This window comes from Elgaria multicarinata, chromosome 3 (genome assembly GCF_023053635.1).
Source record: "Elgaria multicarinata webbii isolate HBS135686 ecotype San Diego chromosome 3, rElgMul1.1.pri, whole genome shotgun sequence".
NCBI lineage: Eukaryota > Metazoa > Chordata > Lepidosauria > Squamata > Anguidae > Elgaria > Elgaria multicarinata.
In genome coordinates this window covers 105,328,490-105,345,165 of record NC_086173.1, presented here as the reverse complement: position 1 = coordinate 105,345,165, position 16,676 = coordinate 105,328,490, and the positions used below count along the sequence as shown (strand labels likewise).

The 16,676-nt window shown below is 41.9% G+C and overlaps 1 protein-coding gene across 2 annotated transcripts in view; it reads left to right on the top strand.

Moving 5' to 3' along the window:
- The window catches only part of NT5DC2 (5'-nucleotidase domain containing 2), a 32,285-nt gene extending 19,821 nt beyond the window's left edge, over positions 1-12,464 (top strand). The window contains exons 7-14 of one of the 2 annotated variants that reach the window (XM_063121148.1): positions 1,766-1,826; positions 2,303-2,405; positions 4,658-4,759; positions 5,986-6,067; positions 8,584-8,670; positions 9,942-10,082; positions 10,458-10,522; positions 11,376-12,464. In XM_063121148.1, coding sequence (XP_062977218.1) covers positions 1,766-1,826; positions 2,303-2,405; positions 4,658-4,759; positions 5,986-6,067; positions 8,584-8,670; positions 9,942-10,082; positions 10,458-10,522; positions 11,376-11,637 — 903 coding nt within the window. In that variant the 3' untranslated portion in view covers positions 11,638-12,464. The remainder of the gene's footprint in view (positions 1-1,765; positions 1,827-2,302; positions 2,406-4,657; positions 4,760-5,985; positions 6,068-8,583; positions 8,671-9,941; positions 10,083-10,457; positions 10,523-11,375) is intronic. The other variant, XM_063121147.1, reaches the window with a different exon arrangement.
- The last annotated feature ends 4,212 nt before the right edge of the window (positions 12,465-16,676 follow it).

The following is a 16,676-nucleotide window of genomic DNA, read 5'->3' as shown; positions in this document are numbered from 1 at the left end:
GTTCATGAACAAAATCTAGAAATCATCCTTTGCTTCTTAATTGATACAAAGTATAATGAATTACATATTTGTGTTGAACATCTAGATTCTAGTAGTGCTTGCAGAACCACATTTGGTTCTGCAAGAGTTTATTTTCGGAATCCAAAGTACCTCTGGAGAATTCTTTGTTTCCCCATTCACTTAGTGAGGCAGCTGTATTTAGAGGATGAAATCGTCTCACCTAAAGAAATGCAATATAAGTAAAGGCTTAAAAGGGTTTTTATTTTTGCTGCATTCGTTGTAGGTCTCGGCTTTGTAAATCATGCTCCACAATAGGGGGTAGATCAAATAGTTATCCAATGATGGCAAGCATTAGTGTGGGATTTCATAACCTACCGAAGTCGGCTGCTGGACATGTGAACCCCACTTTGACCTTTGAAAGATATGGCCCATGAGATGACGCAGCATTTCCTAGCATGTCAAGATCTGGAGAAAGAGGACTTAAAGCTTAATGTTACTGTAGGGTGGTGAGGTCGCTGTACCAGCACTTCCATTGGAATATCCTAGTTGTCTATAGAGGCTTTTTTGGAGCACAGGAACCTGCCTTATACCAGGCCACAGCATTAGCACATCTGGACCAGTATTGTCAACTCCCCAGGGTTTCAGGCAGGCATCTTTCCCAGCGCTACCTGGAGATGCCAGGGATCAAACCTGGGACCTCGTGCATGCCAAACAGGTGCTCTACCACTGAGCCATCCACACAACCCAATGAGGAGAGTCCATGGGCCTTGGCAATTATTACTCTTAAGCTAATACTCCATGTATAGTAGCTGCAAGGCTGCACTGGAGGAAGTGGGTCCCTAATACCACTGTCACTAGTAATAATTGTGCTTAGTATTGTGTCATCTCTAGCCTGTCCCACCATGTTCCATATGCCTGTATTTGTGCAAAGGCTTGTACGGTAGATCTGCTTCCGTTGCTGCACCTGCCCTTGCAGGTTTCCTATGGGCATCGTATTGGCCCCAGTGGGAACAGAATGCTGGACAGGCCTTTTTCCCCATTCTAGCAGGGCTTCACTTACATTTGATCTAGCACAGTTTTTTTACCTCCCTATCCAGCTCGTTGTATTTGCACTTTGAAAGGCAGCAAGCTAGAGCTGCGCACCAGATATGCAAATATCTAGCTTACCAATTGATCCTGGTAAATGTCACTGTTTATCCTCGGGTAACCCATGCTACTGCCAGGCTGCTGTTGGAAGAGCACCAGCGGATTCGCTAACTCGTGTCCATGGTCTTGCGCAAACATAAGGCACTTCTTCTCATGCAAGGGGGCCCTCCACTTTCTCCTCCTTACTTTTTCCCACAGCCCATCCTGCACCATTCCTGAGGGCCACCCCACCCTCAAGTGGCTTTCTGGGAAAGGAGGAAGCAGGAAATCCTGACTCACAAGCAGAGCTATACCCTTTGTACAGCTTTAGAATTCAAGCCAACTATTTTCCTTTTGGTTTGTCCTATCTATACCTCTGTAACAATGTCTTACTGGCTTGGTGGCAAAAATTATGTGGATTTTCCGTCTCCCCACCCCCAACTGTTTTAGTGGTCTTGGTTAGAAAGACAGGTACATTGTGGGAACAAGACATAATCACAAATCTCCTGCATCAACTATCCATCTCCTGATGAACATTTTTGGTGGTTACTCTGTGAAGTGCCCATTTACTTAGATGGTGCTGTATAAACTTGCAATATCAGGCTTAAGATGGATGCATAACTACTCTTCCCTATTTTAGGATGCCATTAAAGATGTCCACGTGAAAGGAATGATGTACAAATGGATTGAAAAAGACATGGGTCAGTTAAGGTCTAAACTTTGTTTAAGAATTTTGAATAGTAAGAAACTTTGTCTGGCATCTAATGACTATAGACAGGGGTGGGGAACCTCTGATAAAAGGGCCACATCCTCCACTCATACGCAGCAGATGGACTTGAAAAAAGCCTCCCATTGGTGGGTTTTCTTCAAAGTCTAATTGCTATGCAGAGGGGGTGATCACCTTTTCCAGTGGTGATCCCCCGCAACTGCCTCCCATGCTGCAGTTAAACATGGAAAAAACCACCTTCTCTTGGCTCCAATGGGAGGCGCCTATCAAGCCTAACTCTGGCAGGGGCGTGGGACTGGGGGGGATTGTGGGCTAGTTGGGGAGGCCCTGTGGCATGCCAGCTTTAGATTAATTGTTTTGCATCATCAGGCTAAAATTTACCTAAATGTTTCTTTTTTCCATTGCCATGGTGTACATGTTTCTGCATTATGCTTTGTCGGTTTCTTGCAGAACAATATATTCTTCATGGCGATGAAACCTACGCTGTCTTAAATCGACTGGTTAACCACAACAAAAAGCTCTTTCTCATTACAAACAGCCCCTTTAGCTTTGTGTGAGTATCCTCTTTTGTACATGCACCTTCACAAAATGTTTGCTCTTGAGTGACAGTTAATGTCAGGATAGTAAATACTGTTAATCTTTATAACACCTTTCGTGGGTAAAGCTATTATTATTATTATTATTATTATTATTATTATTATTATTATTATTAGTGTGTTTTGGGAAAGACTTGCATTGTATGCTGCTATGCAACTGGAGGGGCTGTGTTGCTTGGTCTGATGCTGAAGCCTAGTTCTCATAGTTGCAAAGATGCATTCAAAAAGTGGTAGCAATCCTGCAATCCTTCCATTCCCAAGGGTGGGTGGTGAAAAAAACTCTGAGCTTGAACAGACAGGCAGGGTCTTGTCCATGATGTCACACTGACCAGATTCCCACAATCACGGCGGGGTAAATAAGCCCCAGTAGCTTATTTCGCCTGCTGCGTGTGCCAGTGGAGGTTGCCATGTCTTGTGAACCCAGGCAACATAGCTGGTTGAAGTGGGCAGCCACCCTGAAATAATCTCTGGGCTGTTGTTTGCATGACACAACTAGCCACGACAAGCTGGTTGCTATTCAAGAATGGCGGCCGTAGGCACCCCACATGATGCAACAGCCCCTTTGGCTAAATGAAGTCATGTTGGGCTGTCGGGTTGTGTGAACTCAGAAGCCCTGAGAAGACACGCTACTTTCTGAGTGCTGCTAAAGCCTAGCATAATATCAGGGATGAGACCCAGCCTTCCCCGGAGCCTGGGGAAAGGTGTGGGCTTCTCCTTCACCTTGGCAGAGCTTTGGGGGCTGTCTATATACAGGGAAAGCCCCACAGTTGCTGTGGATCTGTGCCGTGTCGGTTAGATGACGCAAGCGCAGTTTCACAGCCACCACGGGGCTTTCCTGCGATACTGCGATATGAAAAAGTCGGGGATTCACCCCAACATTTTCAAAGGGAACGACGTCAACACAGCACTTCTACTGTGTAACATTGCTCCTGGGCCAATCTGGGGTCAACCCAGGGGTGGAGCCTGGTGGAAGGCGACCAGCAATTGGTCACCTTTCAGCAGGAAGAAGGTGGGTGCAGTTCTGGGACCTGGATGGGTGCCCAGAAACCCCACGCTCCCTACTCAGCGTCGGGATTACCCGGGAGAGGGAAAGTGCAGGGTTAAAGAGGGAGCGGTGCCAACCTGGGGCCATGAAGACAGCCCCTTATTGGCATCTGGGAAGAAGACGTCCTGCTTTCAAGAGCCTCTAAAGCTGAGCATGATCTGGGAGATGATCTGCTCCTCTGCTGATCTGCTGCTCTTCAGGTTTGTGAGAAATCATTACCTTTCCCTGGCTACTAAAGCTAGCAAAACATTGTGGCTAGCTGCTCTCTGTTTTGTGTACCTATATGATCCATGCAGCCAGAAATATGTATTTGCTTGCTATATGTTTACATTTTTATACATAAAGAAGGTGATGCTTTTAGCATCCGTGGGGTCTTGCTTTCTTTGAGCCTGAATGGCTTATTTGTTGCCATCAAGGTTGCAAATCTGTCTGCAGTGGCGTAATTGTCTTGACTGCTTCTAGAAATTAAAATAAAGGGAGGATGAATCATCTGGAGGACCCTGCTGTTTAAATTTGATCCAGACTAACAGCAATCCCTCCTATTATGCTATTGGAAAAGGGGATGGAAGCTATTTAAAAACCTCTATACAAACTGTTTGCCTTTCATGAGACCAAAATGAAATCTTTCTCTAGAGTATCATACATTGACTTTCTTAAACATTAGGACTGTTCTGCATTCCTTAAAGAAAACAGGAATGTCACACTTGCCCTAAATTCCTTTTCTTGAGGAATGTGAGAGGAATGTCGCCATACATTTGACTGGTTAACCACAGCAAGAAAACTTATCATAAGAGTTTTTTTTCTGGAGTCAATAGGCTACATGTGCAGAGCAAGGCAGGGCTTCCTTGGTATCTAATCTTTCTTCCTAGCTTCTGCTTGAAAATCGTGACTTACCTTAACAAGGCTAGTGTATTCCTGAATGTAGGTGCACTGGTTCTCAGTATGAGCATTTCTAGTCTTTGAGAATGGCTCCGGGTTAGGCTTCCAGAGGCCTTTCTACTCCAGTCTGTGGGAATGGCTGACCTTCCCAAGGCAGAGCATGTGGAACAGCTGGCCCTGCTTCCTCAGCTCCAGGGCGGGATCAACCAAAGCTTACGGACTGCTCTCAAGAACAGCAAGTTGCAGTAACTGTATAATTCCCGTCTTTTTCCTGTTTGCCCACAGTGATAAAGGAATGAAGCACATGGTTGGCAAGAACTGGCGAGACCTTTTTGACATGGTCATTGTGCAAGCAGATAAGCCTAATTTCTTCACTGATAGACGCAAGTACGTGTTTTGTTTTATAAATGGTTTTGTATTCCTTAGACCAGATGTACACATTGGTTTAAACATGCAGCTCTCACCAAAACGGCGACTGCACATTCTGCCCCACAGAATTAGTTGGCTGTTAAAGTGGTTCAGGGCCGGAGATGCAAATCTAAAACCTCATGAAGTCAGCACAGGTCTACAGACCCTGACAGAGGGGGAGAGAGAGGAATTCAATGTGCAGTTGAACACGCTTTGACAGCAGCTGTGCATTTAAAGCAGCCTAGACTTGTGGCCTTCCTGCAGGGCATTGAACTTCAGGTCTGTGGGCCTAATCCAGCCCTCTGGGTTTCCCCAGATGGCCATGAACCCTTCCCCTGCCCTCACACACTTCTGGGCACTGAGAGTTTGGTGGTTACCCTGCCTTTGCGCCGTCTTTTTCCCATTCTAAAAGGTTGAAATGTCTCCTCTAAGGGTTAGTAACTGGCAGGAAGAGCTTTAAGTTAAAATATGTTGGTATTTTGGCCCCACCCACTACTGGAATGTGGGCCCCCAAGAGCTGTTGTGAAATTGAATTCAGCCACCTGGCTGAAAGCAGTTCCACACCCCTCTCTGCCTTGCTGTAAGTCTAAACATGCTCATGTGGAAGTCAGTGCCATTAAGGTCAATGTCAAGTTACTCTTTGCATGATCAAAATCCAGCTAAGTCAGCCCATGCTCCTTTTGCTAAAGCTGTTTTTCCTTCACGTTGTCTATAAACGTATTAGGTTAATTCCAAGCCTATTGTCCAGGCTTAGAATTAAAAATTCAGTGTAATGCCATTCGTTGAAGTTAGGCCATCTACAAAAATTCAAAAGGGAGGGGGAAAGGACTTTAAAACTGGCTAGCCTAGTTTGTGTTTTGTTGGCATATATGTGTTTCCATGATGTTATGTGTCCCTAACATTCTTGAAACAGAAAGAAGCACATTACCTATTTTATCTAAAAACAGACTATACCCTGGGCATTCTATAAATCCTTATAAATAGACGGGCCCATTTCCTTCCTTCTCCTGTTTTCATTAACAAGCTTATGAACAATTTGCATAATAAACTACAGGATGGTTTTACTCTGGCATTTCTGACATTTGTTTTGTTGACATTCTATTCATCAGCTCAAGTCATTCACGTGAAATGCTCCTTAGGTTTTTCTATCAAGATCCCACTAAGGACTTGCAGGCCTTTCATATTATCTGTTTGACTTCTTGTAGACCTTTCAGAAAAATGGATGAAGAAGGCTCACTTCATTGGGACAAAATAAACAAATTGGAAAAGGGGAAAATCTATAAACAGGTAAAACTAATTAGCAGTACCGTATCATTTCATGGGTTGGATCCAGATTTAAGGTGGATCAGTGGACCTCCCCACCCCCACCCCCATTTCTGTGGCACCGGTGGCAAATTGTGGGTTATTTAACCAACAATTTGCAAAAATGGGTGCTGCCTGTTTAGTGGAAGACACTGGTGAACATTTTAGTAATCCACTTTACCTGATTTGCAGTGGAGTTCTCTAGACTTCAGAGCTAGTCCTGAAGTAGAGCACTAGTTCAAATCAAGCCCTGAGAATTGTGAGCTCAAAGCATGTCACTGTGTTCCGTTGCTGAACCACTGGTGCGATTTTCAGCATAGTAATTTATTTTATTTATTTATTTATTTCATTTCTACACCGCCCAATAGCCAAAGCTCTCTGGACAGTTCACAAAAATTAAAACCATGAAGAGCATAATAAAACAACCAACAATTTAAAAACACAAATACAAAATACAATATAAAAAGCACGACCAGGATAAAACTGCACAGCAAAAATTGATATAGGTTAAAATATGAGATTAAAACAGTAGAATTTAAATTAAAATTAAATTAGGTGTTATAATACTGAGAAAATGAAAAGGCCTTCAGCTGGTGACGAAAGGAAAACAATGTAGGCGCCAAGTGAACCTCTCTGGGGAGCTCGTTCCACAGCTGGGGTGCCACAGCAGAGAAAGCCCTCCTCCTAGTAGCCACCTGCCTCACTTCCTTTGGTAGGGGCTCACAGAGAAGGACCCCTGTGGATGATCTTAAGGTCTGGGCAGGCACATATGGGAGGAGGCGTTCCTTCAAATAACCTGGCCCCAAACCATTTAGGGCTTTGAATGTTAATACCAGCACTTTGAATCAGGCCTGGACCTGGACTGGCGTGATATGATCTCGTCGGCCAGTCCCTGTTAGTAGGCAATTGGACAGTGGGCTGGGTCCAGATTTTGTTCTGACAGTGGGAGCGGCCCCTCGTTGGGGTTCAGCTCAGAGTGCTTCTGCTGGTGAAAGGGTGGTGGTGGAATGACATGTGCCAATTCTCCCCCACCTCTGCAGCCCCCAGCACTATCTCCCCCACTATTCCAATGGGTCCTCTGAATTTTGCCACGCCCCCCCCCACTTCCTCCAGCAGGATTTCCTCATTGGATCAGCTGCCTCCCATGGATGGAAGGAGCCCTTTTGTCCACAGGAGACTTATGCTGGATCCAACTCAATGGCTGCAACGTCATCCAAATGTATAAAATAGCCAAAATATGAGCCCCCAGGGTTTGCTAATGGAATGCTGTGGGAATGAGGCTAAGGAAAGACTTTGTGGATTCACACCACATGTGCTACACATGGAACATGTGCAGGAGATATGCAGTTGGGAAGCTTTTTTTGGCCTGCCGACCTCCTACTTGTGTTGCTGTGAGTGAGCTCTCTATTGCAGAACTTTGACTTGGAGGTTGGCAAGTTAAAAGCTTCTCAGTTTCAGCATAAACACTGAATTGTTGGCATAGGGAGATAACTCGTGTGACTAATATCAAATTTCTCTTGAACTAGCATAATCTTTTTCTGTTCTTATCAGGCATGCTGGTGTTGGGAAAAGTTTCCTAAAGAAGCAATCTTCTTTTAAACTGCCCCCCACCCCCAAAAAAGTATCCATTTTGCATGGGTTTGAATATTTTCAGCGTTGAGCTTGGAGTTATGTCAGGGACAATGGGACTTTAGTTCTGGGCTTCATTAGGAAGCATCCCCTCCTCCCCCCCCCTTCCAAAAATGGCCAAAAGCAAAGCTTAATTGGTTCCCAGCCTTATTACTAAGCTAAGAAATAGTGGAGGGTAATCAGACTGTGTTATGCTGTTAGGATATCTGAGGACAGGTCTGGCCCAATCTAAACATGCACAAACATTTGACCCAGGGTGAGGAGTTGTAAGAGCAGTCCATGCCTCCCGTAGAAAATATATGTGACCTCGTAAGGACACTTCTGCTTCATTTTGAGAACATATTGGTATTAGCTCTGGAGCAGGGCATAACTTAATTGGTGTGAGCTCTAGAGCAGGTCAGGGTTAAAATTATAGTTCAGCACAAATTCAGCATATGACAAATTATTATTATTGTAGTTCTTCAACTGTAGTATGAAAATAGCAAGGTTATAGTGAAGGTGAATGGGATAAGAACTGTACCCACTATGAGCCTGGGTTAAATCCAAGAGTGGTTATTAGTATATGTAAGATGTGAATTTGTATAAATGATGAGATTATAAATCTGGCATTCAAAAGTCCCTATTTTCTCTAATTTGACAAAGTTCCCGTGAGAACTCTTTAAGCCTCTGAGCCATGGATTTTTTTTCAAAATAAGCAGCTTATTATGATCAAATATTTCCCTTTGTTTCCTTAGCTCTGTAGAAAAATCAAAGTGCAGGGAGACTTATTATTTTGACCTTTTCAAAACCAGGCGTGCAGTTGTTTTTTTCTTGCAAAAAGAAATCTGATATTTGGTTTATTCTCACATTATTTTGTTTCCCCTACTTTTCAGGGCAATCTGTTTGATTTTCTGCGGCTAACAGGCTGGCGTGGGTCCAAGGTCCTTTATTTTGGTGACCATTTGTACAGTGACCTTGCAGTAAGTATGGCAGCCCCGTATGGAACATTGTGCTTCTCTTTATCTCTGTACCACTTAATGTTCTCTGCCTGCTACCGGAATCTAACAAGGTTTTTGTTTCTTCTTCCTTTGAATTAATCAGTATCGTATGCTAGAGCAAACATTTTTGGACCACATCTTAGTCATGGCTTTGATTTTGTAATCTTCAGTGTGATAATATCCCATTAAATAGCTGATTCCCTTTTGCCCTAACCCGATTTAAACCAAGACTGGCATTAAGTTTACTCCAAAAGATCAGATACTTTCTCTATGGCCTGCTGTCTTGAACACCTTTCCAAGAATCTCTTTAACAGCTTTGCAAAAAACAAAAACACTCTATCAATACAGGTGGTTTGAACCGCCTTTTTCATGAACTTATTTAATATCATGTCTTCCTTACTTAACTAATTTTGCTTCCATTTTGTTTTACAACTGGTACAATAAAACTATCAGATATTCCTGTAGTATATTCTGTTCATCCCAGTGATGTCCTCCCACCCTCACCACCCCATTCTCCACTTCTACTAGTCCTCAAGGACTAATACACCCTTTAAAAGAATATATTCATTTTTAAAAATGAAAATAGCAAGAGGGGGGAAGGAAAAAAGGAATTGAAGCCATCTCATTTTTGCCAATTTACATGTAGAAGTGATTTCTGCATGATTTTAAGGAAGTGTGTCAAGAGGACCATTGTGTTCCTGGCCCGGAGGGTGTTGGGAACATTTATTTTATTTTATTTATTTTATTTCTATACCCGCCCAATAGCCGAAGCTCTCCGGGCGGTTCACAAAAATTAAAACCATGAAGAGCATAATAAAACAACCAATAATTTAAAAACACAAATACAAGATACAATATAAAAGCACGACCAGGATAAAACCACACAGCAAAAATTGATATAGGTTAAAATATGAGATTAAAACAGCAGAGTTTAAATTTAAGTTTATTTTATTTCCAGATTCATAGCCAAAACGTTCCATATGATCAACTTTCTAATTCAGGCCAGTGACTTTAAAAAAAATTGGCCCAGCTTCTGTTCTTCAGAATCCCAATTATATCAGAGAAGGCTTATAAACAGACACTTTCCTGCTCACTATTGGCATGTAAGAATTGACCCAAATGGGAAAATGGGGCGGGGATTTTTGTCAATTGGATAAAAATGTTGACTTGCATTAGTATAAGGATAGTAATTTTTTGTTGTGGGTTTCTTTCCAATGCTGCATCACAGTGTTTCTTGGGATCCTGTTTCTTAGGATCTCATGCTGCGTCATGGTTGGAGGACAGGAGCCATTGTTCCGGAATTAGAAGCAGAAATCCAGATCATTAATACGGAACAATACATGCACTCTTTGACTTGGCAGCAGGCTCTTACAGGACTTCTAGAGAGAATGCAGGTAAAATATACCTGATGATGATAGGCTAGATTAGAATGTAAGCCTATGCGGCAGGGTCTTGCTATTTACTGTTTTACTCTGTACAGCACCATGTACATTGATGGTGCTATATAAATAAATAAATAAATAAATAATAATAATAGATTTATTAATGGAATAAGGTAGTGGTACATGTGTCACCTGATATGGTTATGATTATACTTTCCATCATCCTAAGCAAAGGTCCTGACTGCAGTTCCCTTGTTTGTACCGAATTCTCTGGGGATGAAAAGATATATAAACAAATATCAAAGCTTCAGTTTAGCCTGACAGAAGACTGATCTTTAGTGGAGTCATGTTCAAAATTAATTGTGGCTTTTTTTTAAAAATTTTTAGATGTATCAAGATGCAGAATCTAAGCAAGTGCTGCTAGAATGGATGAAAGAGCGACAGGAAATTAGGTGATCGTTGGTCTATCTTTGAATTTTACAACTTTTATTATTTTTTACAAAAAAAAGACGAAACAAAACTTCACAAACTTAACATACAATACAATACAACTTATAAAAGCACACATACAAAACATATTAGGCCATGGCAGAAATATAGGCTATCTGTTCTTCACTTTAGCCAGCACCGTATTGTGTATTAAGACCACAGATTATATGTGAAATCCACAAACATATAAATCATTTTTTCCAACTCTTGCAAATATTCCATTAGAGGTTTCCAGTCCGAGGTTGCTAGAATGGATGAAAGAGTGACGGAAAATTAGGTGATTGTTGGTCTATCTTGATCATGGTTTGGTTTTTCCTTTGTGTAATCTTGCAAACCCAGATTTGTGACTTGGTTAAATAGCACACTATTTGGACTGGACTGTGATTGGCAAAACACTTTCATGTTGTAACATTTCCCTTGCCCCCAATATTGGATGCTTCTTTAAACCTAAATAATAATAATAATAATAATAATAATAATAATAATAATAATAATAGAAGATTTATTCATTTCTTACCCCCCTCTCTCTTACCCTGGGAACAACATTGGATACAAATACCATAATGATATATGAAGTTGCTAAACAGCATGGACACAGCTCATCAGGCCTTCAGTCCTCCTAACCTTCCAAAGAACTTAAAGGGGCGCCGGACAAACTCTAAGTGGTTTAAAAGAGGATGTTGGGTGCTCTTTTAAATTAACAAACTTATTCTCTAAAGCACAGCCATTTTGAATTGGTAACACCACTGTGAATTGCCTTCTCTTTCCCCGAGGGTTTCATTTGTCATTCCGTAATACCGAATTCTTTCTTTTCAGGTCCCTTGCAAAGAACCTGTTTAACCCTCAGTTTGGAAGCATCTTTCGAACCTTCCATAACCCAACCTACTTTTCTCGAAGACTGATTCGCTTCTCTGACATCTACATGGCGTCCATCAGTTGCCTGCTGAACTATGATACGAATTTCACCTTTTACCCTCGTCGAACCCCGCTACAGCACGAAGCTCCCCTCTGGATGGATCAGCTCTGTACTGGTTGCATGAAGACTGCATTCTTAGAGGAAATGGTACATATCCGGTGAAAGGGGCCAGGATGTGTATGTTAAAAGACAGCTGTGATATGGTGGTTGTGTATGAAGGGCCCAGCTGTTAAGTAATGGATTGCAACTCCCAGCACGTCCTAATAGAAGATATCTGAGATGAATGGTTGGAAAGGCTATACAAATTATGTCTTTGAAATGCTTCACTGATAAGGAATAATCTAGGCTGGATTAGAATTATTATTACTTTTGAGTGAGCCTTGTGTTTTATCCTTCTAAAGTAGTTCTTTCTACATGGAGATTCAGCTCAAAATGTTCAGATCTAGGCTTCAAGCTCTTGGGAAACATAAATACAAGCAACTGGTATTTTCAGAACTTGTATATGTTACAAAGCTCTATTTGGCCATATCTGCACAGGGACTGCACATTTCAGATGTTCTTTAGCTAGCAAATGGAATGGATTGGATCTAAAATCATTGCCTGGCCAGTGGAAGGATGCTGCTTGCAGAATGGGACTTCTCTGTCGTCTCCTCCCTCCAAATCTGCTCTGGAGCAGGGCTGCAGAGGGGAGAGATGGACAGGAAAGTCCCATTCCGCAAGTGGTATCCTTCCACTGGCAGGACAAGAGTTCTGGACTCAATCCAATATAAATTTGTTCACCCTTTAGCAGGAATATCTCCAGAGCTACGATTGTCAACTAGGATCAGTTTTGCTACATTAACTAGATTTGTTGTAAAAGTAATAAAGTATTTTTTCAATCAACTCACAATGAGCTTGATAAACAATTAGATTATAAATTTGCAGGTGCTAACTTGTGTATTTTTAAAGAACTGAACATGATACAATAGAGAGCAAATATCTTTGTATGTAAAACTGATTTACTAAGTTGATCTTATTCTCGGTTTGCTTGCTTTTTGCTTGCCATGCTGAATCTCTCACTTCCTAGATTTATGGCTACTTCTCGGAACTTAGTGACATTTCCAACTAGGCAGCATTCATTTCTAACAGAGTGTGGGCTGGTTCTCATTTTGCCACTTGATTATACCGGAGTCATAACAGAATTGAAAAGCACTGTTTGATAAGCTGCTACAAAGCTAACACCACATTTACACATGCAAGCCTTCACTTGAAGGTGTGCTTATCAAGTGATGTGCATGCATGTGCAAAACAGCCTTATCAATACACAGTGGTAAAAAGTAGGTTTTATAAATATATGGAATGGTATAGAAGTAGCTTCAGTTGAAATTTCTTAAGCTGCATTTCCATATTTACCTTATTTTAAGCATGTAAGGAGAAATAGATAAGTGTTACTTTTTTTACCTGATATGTTAATGAAGAGCACAATTCATGCCTTTCTGTGGAGGAAGAGATTAGCATCAGGAGCAATGGAGCCCTTGTCCTTTGTGCAGCTGTTGCCCTGGTACATTTTCCTTTTTATCAGATGCAGATTTGGCCACATTCAGCAATAGGTGGTGCTGCCGTTGCAAGACTGTTCAGAGGCTACTCCGTGCTCTGGTGTTTGCACTGACTTATTAATGTCTTCTGAGCTCAGTTCTAGCTGCTAGTTCTTACTATAACAGGCTTGCATCTTAGACCTAACCTAGCTTTGGCACTGCCTTTTTCTATCTCTGGTTGATAATGAGCTCAGGGTACCCAGTTAATACCCTCTTTGCACTTTGTTCAAGATTCAAGAGCAGATGAAACACTGTTCAGTCATGCACACTAGTTATGGAATTCCCTTCTCTTGAAGACTTGCTAAACTCCATTGGGGTTGCCTTCAGGCAGCACCTCATGTGTATAACGTTAATCTGGGGAAAGTTTTCAATCTGATTGCATTACACAATGTGTTTTAATGCTGCTTTAGTCACTTACACAATTCAAAGTAAGACTACAAATTAAGTAATGTGTAAATAAAGCTGCTGCAACTGCTTGTAGCACCATTAAAGGTCTTTTCAAGAAGCCTTTTTCTCATGAAAGGCAGTACGAAACTATTCAAAGATGAACAGTGGATCTATTTGGGACATGGCAAATAAATTGAAGAATTGAGATTTATGACAAGGTCACACTAACTGCTGCTTTTGTATAATCCACAACAAGTTGTTTAAGACTAGGAGACCATCTTTTGTGTACTGTATCTTTTATTTATTTTTCTTTCAGAGACTTATTCTAGATTTCTACCTATTAGTCAGAAACACTGAATTTTAGTTTAAAATGTGTTAGTGTAAGTGAAAGTGTTCTCAATTGAAGCAACGCCATGTTAATGAAGTAGTATCTGTTGACTATTCATTAGCCACAGTAAGCAACAACTCTGGATGTGGCAAAACAATTACTTTATCAACCCTAGGGATGTACACCTAAAACACCTACCATCATTTGAAGTTTTCTCTTGCTTAAGTTTTTAGTTGTATCCAACTTGTAGGGAAAAATGCAGTCCATATATCACATAGGGATGACTGATGGATTGCCTAAGAATGTTGTCAGTTATTTGTGTGACAGAGATGCTTGTCACTCTCTCTCCCCTTCCCTTCCCCATTAGATCTCTCTGAGGCCTGCTTCAAGCAGGAAGATCTTTGAGATCATCACTTTATAGAAAAGCAGTCTACGAAAGCACACATGCCAGTTTCACAGTAGTTATGCCAGAGCCAAGTGTGAAAGAGACATGTGTGCTCATTAGACAGGCTGCGTCCATTCCAGTGGCTTTCCTGTAGAGAAGTGATATTATTCATGTAGGAAAAAGTCATGCGAAGTTGCTTGGTGAGGCAGCGCACCTCTCGAACCATCTCTGGTTCTTGTGTTTGCCTGCCAACATGAGCTGCTTTGCTGTTACACCACTGTTAAATCCAGATCTCTCCCCAAGTGGACACTGAGTACAGAGGATTTGCACTTTTATAAAGATGTGGAGTCAAAACCGTAAAAGGGGCATGAGAAGTGACTCTAGAAGCTAAGAGAAGTGTGGGCAGGACACCTGTCAGACTCCATAAGATTAGACAACTGTGTACTGTGTGTAGGGCACTGGTAGAATGATGCCAATCACTACATTATACCATTATTTCTTGGCAACTATCCAATTGTGAGAGCAGCGCTTATTGGGTCTGGTTGGTGAAGGGTCGAGAACAAATTAGACACACAGGCATAACTGGGTAATAAATTGGCCACAACTTTATTGACACACTTGAATAGCTTGTTGGCAACCTAGAGTGTGGATCCTGCAATCGGCCAACCCACCTGGTGACTGATTCCCCTTCCTGGCCCACATGCCAGGGGCACTGGTGGTGGATGGTAGGGCCAGGGACACACCACAGCATGGACTACTAATGTGAACTCCTTTCCACCTCCCTGGACTTTGCTGGTCTGGACTTGGTGCCACATCTCTGAGATCCTTTATGGAATTCTTGCTGTGGGGGAGCAGGGAAGCTAATCCTGCTCCCCCTCACCAATGGATCCACTTTCCCCCATGGATTTACACTTGGAAAAGTAAGCAACTGCAATCCTGGAGCCGCATGGGAGGACTGCCTGAGATTGAGCTGGAGGCAGAACAAAGGAGAGATTTAACTCTGCCGGGTCTGCCTCTTTGAGCCGTCTTTGCGCTGATTGGCTCAGCAGTCCCCTCCTGGGATGGAGATGCTGCTGCTGGGTCTGTGCTGCTGTGGTGGCTGTACCACCGCACCAATCTCCACCAGCCTTTCTCCTTTTGCTGCCAGCCAGTGCACGTCACAATTCACTGCTCCCCATTAAGTGGGGAACTCGGCTTCCTTTGCCAAGAAAAAAAAAAGTGGTTCCAAGCCTGCATCTGCCAAGGCAAGGTGAAGGCAGGGTGCATTTGTAGGAAAGAACGTGCAGAGTGTGCTTAATTCTTCCCATGCTTTGTTGCTTCTTTCTTGTAAGTCCCTGCAGGCAGTTTTCTATCCCTCCCTCCTAAACTAGGATAATTCCCAGAGCCTGGCTTGGGTAAAATGGGTTTTGGGGTGGGGAGTGGATTTGCTGAAGAGAATCTGTGGGGAAGAAAAGTTGAGCAAATATCCTACCCCACCCTTCTAGTGGCATTATAAGCCAAACATGGAGTAGCGAAGTCCACATGTAGCTCTACCCTAAGAGAAAGTAGATGTCTCACTATTTAAACTACAGAATATATATTTTAATTATTCCTTCAAGTTATCATTCCAAGAATTCTAAGTGCACTTAGAGTGAACAAGACCTGATGTCACCTCATTTTCTTCTAAAGTTGCCAGTTATAAATGTGCCAAGTTTATGATGCACAGAAGTGATCAAATAAAATCACTGCACATTATAATTATTCCTGTCATGTAAAACCATCTTTGGTCTATCTTTCAAAGTCTGGATGAAATGTTACATTGCTAAAAAGTAGAAGGAGTAGCTGGGGCTAAACAGATAGTTTTGCTGTCAGTTTTGGCTAAACATTTATATTAATGTGTTATTAAATAGCTGTAAGGTTGATTATGTTTTCAATTTGAAATTACTGAAATGCCAATTACTATCTGCCCTCCAGATGTTTTAGACTACAAATCCTATCCACCTCAGCTAGCCTAGGCAATAATCAGGAGTGATGGGAGTTGTAGTCGAAAGCATCTGGAGGGCACCAGGTTGTCTACTCTGTGTTAAACTATGCATTATGATTACAATATAGTATAGACATTGTTGGATTACTGTGGCAAACCTTGTTTAAATAGTACTTTCCTTCACAAATCTACCCTCTGAACTACTGTAACCATTCTCTTGTATCATCTTTGGACCCAAACAGAAGGTTTTGTGCTGTAAGGTGCACATATATCATTACTCTCTTCCTTTTATAAGTAGGCTGCTCCAGACAACATAGATGGCTTGGAACATGAATATTTTAGAGAACTGGAATAATAAGAATATTTCAGAACTTGTCACAATAGTTAATTATAATTCACAAGTGTGTTCACAAAAGAAACTCTTGTCCTATGTGCGTCTATTCCACCACAGTGTGTTTGGACTACTATGGGGTGTTTAATAAACACATTACATGGGGTTAGTGATGTTTGTTTTAAGTATCATTGAAACTGTAGAATGTTACTTCTGTTTTCGGTTACTGCGTA